The sequence below is a fragment of the Bidens hawaiensis genome, unplaced genomic scaffold (assembly GCF_021521415.1).
Source record: "Bidens hawaiensis isolate Kalapana, Puna unplaced genomic scaffold, B.hawaiensis_p1.1 tig00053235_1, whole genome shotgun sequence".
NCBI lineage: Eukaryota > Viridiplantae > Streptophyta > Magnoliopsida > Asterales > Asteraceae > Bidens > Bidens hawaiensis.
Genome location: NW_027499589.1, coordinates 6,095 through 15,003, shown reverse-complemented (window position 1 = coordinate 15,003; position 8,909 = coordinate 6,095). Strand labels below are relative to the sequence as shown.

General features: G+C 33.0%; 1 protein-coding gene across 1 annotated transcript; it reads right to left on the bottom strand.

Annotated features, from left to right (window-relative positions):
- Positions 1-12: 12 nt before the first annotated feature.
- On the bottom strand, positions 13-2,204 carry LOC143600028 (uncharacterized; the record flags this gene model as incomplete). The annotated part of the gene is made up of 3 exons (XM_077077836.1): positions 1,769-2,204; positions 1,399-1,515; positions 13-1,296 (listed from the first exon to the last, which is right to left on the bottom strand). Coding segments are annotated over exons 1-3 (1,680 nt in total), but the record flags the coding sequence as incomplete, so codon positions are not given.
- Positions 2,205-8,909: the final 6,705 nt, after the last annotated feature.

Here is an 8,909-nt window from a genome sequence, read left to right as displayed (position 1 = left end):
TTCTTCATCCGCCATGTCAGCATCAACTTCAAAATTCACATCTGAAAGCTCGTAAACTTCAATCTTACTATCAGGCGAGTTATCAGCATCATCTTGTTTATAAACTGAAATGTTTTTTCCACTTCTTTTTTGCGGGCTGCTCACAACTTTCTCCAACATTTTCATAACTTTGTCAACGGATGAACTTAACTCGTGTTTTTCATCAGATTCAAAGGCTTGCTCTTCATGTCTCAAATTCATAGTTAAACGAGAAAAAACACTAACTCTCTTATCAATAGCACCAAAACTATGCTTACTATCATGTTTTTCAATAAACCTTTTATCATTATAAGTAGGGTGCACTTCATGTACACGTAAACCAGCATCTGGTGAAGAAAGATTTCCAGAAATGAACTTAGGAAATATAGAACTTCGTGAACTGGTATCATCAAGATACAGATTTTGATTTGATCCTTCATCATATGAGTAATGCAGATGTGATTTACTCACAGAAAGTTTCTCAGGACTAGGGTAGACGGGATAACTACTATTAGCAAGGGGAATAAAACCTGACCCGTCATCAAAACAAGGACTAAGACGAATATCACCATGATTAATCAGTGGGTATTCATTAAGACTTCCACGAATACCTTCCCTAATATTATATTCATCTCGTAACCTCTTATAATCAATTATACCTTTGTTTTCAGCGTTCATCAAAAACTCACTGCTTCCTAAACCGATTTCATAAAGATGTGTTCCATGTGGTTTGCTAAAAACAGACATATAACCGTCTTCAATATCAGTTTTCCTAAGATCGAGATGTTTTCCTAGTACATCACGCCTACTACAATCACCAAACTCGTTACTTTCTGTTGTATAATGCCTAGATTTAATAATATCTTTGCTTTTAGCATCCACCAGAGACTCACTGCTTCCTACACCGATTTCATCAAGTTGTGTTCCATATGATTTGCTGAAAACCGACATGTAACCGTCTTCAACATCATTTTTCCTAGGATCAAGGTGTTTTCCTAGTATGTCACGCCTACTAGAATCACCAAACTCATCACTGTCTCTCATATAATGCCTAGAATCAATGATATGTTTATTTATATACATATTATCATCTACTTTTTTAACTTCATCATCCCTAGAATCACAGAAGTCAAGTCTTATCCTATGTCTAATGTCGTTCCTAAGGTCACCAGATCTTGCTTTTCCATCTAACGGGTTATCACCATATCTCCGAATACTTCTCACAGGGTCATTTCTAGAGATAAGTTTTGAACGAAATAGCTTTATAAGTTTAGTTACCTGAAATTTTATAAGCAAGAAAGATACACAATAAATGATAACATTCAAGAATTACAGCAAAACAAAATAGAAACAATGCCCAAGCATAATGATTAAGTATACCTGCTTTTTATTCAAACCAAAGTGGAACTTCTTCCCCTTGAAGTAATTATCCCCTATCACATCCTTGAACTCATTCTCAGATAGTGGGCTACAATCGTAGACAGTTGTAAAACGAACCTACATTGTAAATAAAACCAAACGGAAGTAAACACGTAAAAGTTAAAACACTGGTTAATTCTACATGCTCTTTGGCATTCCAATTATTTGTTTAAGTTCTGGTAGCTTTATTTACCTAAATGATTGACTATTAGTATTTATATATATATATATAGGTAAAAAAACAAGTATATGCTTATGATAATTTTCCCTTTGCATTGCAAGTTGCAAAGAAACAACGCATGTACAATGAAATCAACTACACAAAATATACCTGTGCAGGGAACTGCTTTCCAGATGATCTGAATGCTTTGGGCACAATATTGATGTCACCATCACATGTGGCACGAAATACACCGTATAACAATCTCCTTTCAAACTCAAAAAGGAAAAGTGTCATTCCTTCTTTTACATGGAGCACAAAATCAGACATAACTGATGGTAGTCCAAACAACTTTCTTTCTAAACACTCTTTATGTGTTTTGATATTTGACATAAATATCGCACCGCTTTCTGGAATCTCCCCCTGAACAGAGTTACCTTTATACCCCATCTCCTCTGTAAACTACCAATATATTATGTCCAGCTTGTAGAGTGGTAGTCAAAAAGAAAAAAGGACCATAGATACAAGTTCCTAACGAATTCTTAAATCATTTTCTATTTCTATTTAAACATTATTTTCAGTTAAACAAGATGAGGTTCTTGTAACAAGCAGACAATACAGACTAGAAAAAGAGAATTCAGTCATATGATTTTCAAATCAAAAATACACGAAAGACGAATTTGAAAAAGATTACTCAAATAAACATGAGAATGAAGGTTTGGATTGTTCTTGTGACGATGAACAACAAATGTTTGTACTAACTCCTATTACTTTTAACTTTTGGTATTAACTAGATGACTATGCAGTTAATGTAGAAAAATATCGGACATCGATCAAGGACCAATATCTGAGATATCGGTGATATCGGTTATCACGATGGGATATCGGTATTTTTAATATCATGCAGAATTTATATATATACAGCAATTTAAAACTAACAACTCAATATACTTTCCTACAATTAACAAATTAACCTTTTGCAATTTACAAAACACTAACAATTGTAGCAAGTAGAAACAAATTAAGACTTAAAACACCAACATTAAACACTAAAAACTGACGATTAAGACTTAAAAACTGATATCAGGAAAATTGGTGATAGATCAAATATCGCCGATATTAACGCTACCGATATTCTGCTAGAGGTCCAATAACTGCTATAGCACCTACCAATAATGACTGCATAGCTAGATGATTTTAACTACTAATTAATGTGTGACTCTTGTAACTAGCAGACAATACAGACTAAAGAGAGCATCCAATCATATGATTAAGACACGAAAGACGAGTTTGAAAGAGTTTACTCAAATAAAGTTGAAAATGTAAGTTTGGATTGTTATTGTGATGATGAATTATTTTTTTATATTAATTAGTTAATTTCAACAAGTAATTACAATACATGTTTAATCATCATAATTGGGAATTAGTATTAATAACATTCTTAGCATCCACTGATTCTACAACCTTTTAGACCTATTTACAAACAAACAACTTCAAAAAGAAGATCTAAACGCACATAATTGCTAAGTATAATTAACAGCCTAAAATCATAGTAATAATCACAGGTAATAGCAATTTGCTAAATCAACAGAAAGCGTAACAAAATGAGGAAAATCAAACCCTAATTAACATCAATAATCAATTATAATCTATCGAAGTAGAATGTAAAAGTAAAACGTTATATGTAGCAAATTGATGAAGAAGATAATTAGGGTTTTCACCGATTATAAAAGGATGTAGGTGACGCTATCGAAGAGTATTATGAGTTGATGATGTAGCGAAACAAAGAAATCGTAATAATAGAATGGGCCGACTGAGTATTTATATGAGAATATGAATCCCGAGGTATGTTATAATGTATGTATAGATTGGATGGATATATGTATCGTAAGCATATGGCCTAATGGCCGTACAAGAATGGCTTCTCTACTATCAACCTAATGACTTGTTGGCCCCTTTGCTTTTATTATGTTTCTAAATACGGGTGGATGCGAATGAACAGAGTTTTGTGTATTTTTATAGGTTTTACCTTTTTTGGACTTTGACGTATTAATTTAACATTGCATACCCGGATTTTGATTTGGCTTGTTTAAGGTAGTATATAAGCTCAAGTCGAGCTTAGGCTCGTTTAAGTTTTTTTTCTCAAAATATAACTAAAAAGGTGTTGATTTAATAAATATTAAATGAGTTGATCTCGAACTTGGAAAAACGACTCATGAGCCGATCTTGAGTTTTCTAAAAGAGCTCGAGCTTGATAAATCAAAATTGAGTCGGGTCGTTTACATCCCTGTAATTGTATTAGTTAAAGGATTCGTTCGAGTTCAAAATAATGTACTTATTTGTACCAAACATTAGCCTAAAGAAGGTTAGACTTGAAACTTGATGTAAGGTTAAAGAGTGAATGAAGTTTTATCGTTTTATAATAGAGATTGCAAGTATTATTAGATGTGAACGTAAGCGTCTTGTTAGGGTTTAAATAGGATGCGATGATGCTGATGATGATGATATTACATGTGTTTTTGTTGTTGATTTAATGTATATGTCGTGTGTAATTTTATGTGTGGCGTGGGTGACTAGAGAAAGAAGAGAGTTATTTTAGTCAAAAGGAGATGGTGGCTTTTTGTAAGAGTTTAATGGAGGAAACATCGTAAATGGTAGTTATGATGCGGGTGAAGCGCCGCTGATGGTTAATTAATTATTCATAACTTAAAATAAAATGTTTTATGATCGTGACAATTATACTTCTTGTAATAACTTAAAAGGTTTAAGAATCATAATTTACTAAAAAAAAGTGTAAAGCAGTTATTTTCGAAATCATAATTATATCTTCAACAAACATTTATTTTAAAAATTGTACATGTGACGGTTTTTTAACAAACATTCATTATTCATAATAGTATATAGACCACAATAATCATTAATATAACTTCTTTAATGTAATAAACAATATATTACACCAATTAAAATGCTAATAAAATATTCATGTTTCAACTATTGCGCTCATAAAAAATTCAAAAATAAATGCCTCTATTTCATGTATTCATATTTTTAAGATCTTGACAAAAATTTATGCATTGTATTAGAATTTCCATAGGTTTTAACTCATTCCGTACATCATCATTTAAAGTGACAATATTCAAACCATCAAAGAAAGCATTTTAGTTGATGTCTGCATCAACCCATTTGTAATATGGCATAAAAATTTACTAAAAGTTTATTCTCGATCTTCTCTTTAGAAACATATATTTGTCAACAGAAAATATAAAGCAAACAAGAATTACGTGTTTACCGATGGTGTATTATATTATTATTTATTAAATACCAGTTGCTAAATCATAAATGCAATAACAACTTCTACACACGTAACACACTTCCAACTTAGCAAAAACGATAACGTATGAACTTTAATAACATATTCAGCGTAACACGCTAAAGGCATATAAATCATCAAAAATGTATGGATGCTACCCAAAATAATAATAATAATAATAGAAAAAGTACAAGGGGCGTGGTGAAAAGAATAAGAGGGTGTGAAATAAATAAATAAAAGTGGGGTTATCGTGTGAGATTGCACTAACGGGGTAACCGGTATTTCCGGCAGACAATAGCCCACACAACCTACAACTATCCGATATATTGGTTGTCGTAAATTGTAAGTGTTAGGTCATATCATTAGATTTTTATATTTTTGTAACATGATGGATGTATGGTTGACAAAACGAAGCAAAAAAGGCAAAAGGAAAATGAGGAGTAACTTGTACGTCTACCCTAGAGTTACGTAGCGTGATTAATGTCTTCTTAAAGGCCTAAACTGTACCATTTGGGTTTAATAGTAAGTAAAACGCATATACTTTTATTATTAGGCTATGTGTTTTGGAGCCGTTATCGCGGCGTTATGGCTTATGTGGGCCTTTAACGCCGGCTATACCGTGTTGCTGCGTTAATGTGGTAACGAGCATGATAACGATTAACGTCACTAACAATCAATTAACTTTTTTTAGTTTCTTTATTTTCTCCACGATCATAAACAACTAGTGAACCCATAATGCGTTAGTAAACTAGTTAACCCATAATGCGTTAGTAGACAGGTGTTTTAGTTAAAATCAGGGACATGACGCTTTAACGAACATCTTCGTTAACAACCACAACACATAGCCTTAACATGACAATACGCTAAAAAGCTATGTGTTATATAGTTGTCCGCAAGATTTATAAAGCTTGAAAGTTGAAAGGCATTAATGGAGGTTATATCATCTGGTATAGCAAATGTAGTTGGGGGTGGGCCACTGGGCTGTTTCAGGCTGAAACTAAATAAAGCCCAATCAATAATGTAATGGTTGTCTATTGAAATTGAAGTGGGGTAGTTGTAGTTGAATTATTTTGTTATAGATAATTGGTTTAGTTTTGACTTTTAATATGTGGAGAATCTACAGTTCATATGATATAATGGTTTTAATGACGTCAAAAATGGCTTAGATGAGGACATTCTGGTGTCATACAAACCCAAATGTGGTAAATGGATTATTGTTTTACTAGGTATCACACAAAGCCAAATGTGGTAAATAGATTATAGTTTTACTAGGGTGCCCCTTTTTTAGGCGGATTTGTATAGGAGATGGGCACGGTCACGGGTAACACCAATAAGGTACCCCGAATAATTCGAGAGCGTTGTTGCCACCCTTATTTTTTTGAAATCGGGTGTTTGTAACGGGTTATACAACTCGAGAATGAAAAAGAAAAGGAGTCGTTGACAATGGCTATATCACCATGTTTCAATTTTCATTTTTCCATTATAAATACAACACTTTATATATCATTTTTCATATTCTCTACTAAATTTCTTCGCACGCAAACACAATACTTCTACTTTATGAATCAAATAAATTAAAGGTTTGTACAACCAAAAAATCTCAAGGTGCCGGTAGAGGAGGTGGATCTAGCTCGAGAGGAGGTGGTTCAATGCCAAGTCAAAATCAAAATCGTCGCAACAACCACTAATGTACCAATTACTAACACAAATGTTTTAATCCCAAACACAAATGATTCCATACCTCCTACTCTAATTGCACCTGGATAATACCACAACCCTTTAGAAGATCAATGAGAAGCTCAACTTATTTCTTGTGTAGCAACGAAGAACAACCGCTCCTGGTGTATGATCATTGTGATGATGGAGTTGATGTGCGGGAAACTCAAGAACGCTATCAACAACAAAATGAACCATATAATTTAGGTGATGATGATTATGATGATAAAATTGAAGTTCAAGAGACGTAAGTTGAACAACCTAAAAATGCATCTAAAGGAAAATTTAAAGGTCGTGGTCAAACGAGCAAGAGGTAGGTTTGGTTAAAGCATGGGTTCATATGTCCGAAATCAAGAAGATTAAAAACCAACAAACAAGATGCCTTTTAGCTTGAATTAATTGAAAAAACACAAAAACAAATAGAATATGAGAATGCTTCTGGTCAGAAATTGAAAAAATTGTTTACAACCCCTTAACTTTGTTGCAACATATGAAAATTTAAATAGTTGAAATCACACCAAATTGAACATTCTAGCTCGGGTAGTTTTGTCCCATTGTTTAAATATACAACCTTATCTCCTCTCTTGCTTTGTAAACTAATGGCAGTATACCATTGAATTTCTTGTTGTTTTGTGCATTGCCAAATAAACATGTTGATAGTAGTACTACTTACCACATCTTTTCATGTGTAGCTTGTTTTGCAATTTGCTTGGGATTTCAAACAACTCCCCCACCCAAGTGCATTGCAACCTCACCATTTTGCATTGATCGTCGTCCACATATGGTTGCTCCAAATTCACATGATACTTACAAATGCTCAATTTGTCTCGTAGAGTGACGCGTTCGTATGAATACTTTTTTATTTTAACTCATTTATAGTTTTAAATCTTATAACTCACAGCTTTCCAACCGAAAAATGTTTATATATTTAGGACTCAGATGAATAATCTATTGTAAAAGACGTAGAGACTGTTGGTTAAACATCTGTTATTTACCCCGTAGCATATCATACGATATGACTATGAAAATAAATATTCTTTTAAACCATGTGTAGTGGCAGTGACGGAACTTGACCATTTATATTGGGTGGGGATGGGGGCGAAAATCTCAAAAGTAAATATTAAGTTCTTACACATAAAACAACCAATTATCTTACCTACCACATATTTAAAAAAACAAATAACCAGTTCTTACATATCTTTATAACAACACAATGTAGAAGGATATGGTATCTCTACATGTATATACGATACACATATTTAAAAGTCAAAAAGGCTATAAATATGATTAATAAATAAACATTAAAAATAATTTAAAAGAAAAAAACAACATTTAAAGAAGGAACTAGAACAAAAAAACCTATTGTGAAAACCAAAAAGTACATCGGTTTTCTTGAAAATAACTAAACCACATCCATTTTTATAATAAAATAATAGAATGTTAGATATTTTAATTCAAACTAAAGGATAAAATGATCATCGTCTTCTTCCCCCATCTTGTGAAGGCACCATTGAAGAGCTTCGTTCGAGACAAAATTAAGATGATGCTAATTCTAAGCCTGAAAACAGGAGGGGCCACAACCCATGCTCGCCCCTAAGAAGGTCCGCCCTTGTGTAGTGGAGGGCTACAAAATGGGGTGGGATTTTCGACACGTGGAGTCACGTTAGCAGAGAGACGATTTTTATTTTAGGGGTGCAGTGGTGTTGTCATTCCATTTTTAAATTTTTAATATTATTTTAAAACTCACACCTGCGACAAACCTATACCCCCCAACACACGCACACACCACCCTAATATCGTCTTAAGGATGGTGTTGTAGCCCCTTGTTTCTTAAAAACTCGTAATTTGTCGCCTACTACGTTGAGCCTGATAAAATGCTCCAAACTTAAAAAAAAAAAAAAAAAAAAAAAAAAAAAAAAAAAGAAAAGGTACATGGAAAAATGGCTAATTTCCCCTTGGGATAAAGGAAGTAAACCTAATCGCTAATTTCCCCCTCTTTCTTTCTTTGTTTCTAGTTGCTGTTAAGTATTGTTATTATCTTCAATTCTTCATCATTATCAGACTGCTGCTACCACAGGTAACCTTGGATTTCATTCTTCACTATACCCCATATTATATATATATATATATATATGCTTCTGTACGCCAATATAAAATATCAACGTTAATAAAAAAGTAGACTTAGGCCAAAATCAAAGGACCTTTTATGTTTTCGATTTCAATTTCAATTTCATATGCTTTTGAACCCACGCATGACCCTAATTTCTTTGGTATATTATTTAATTT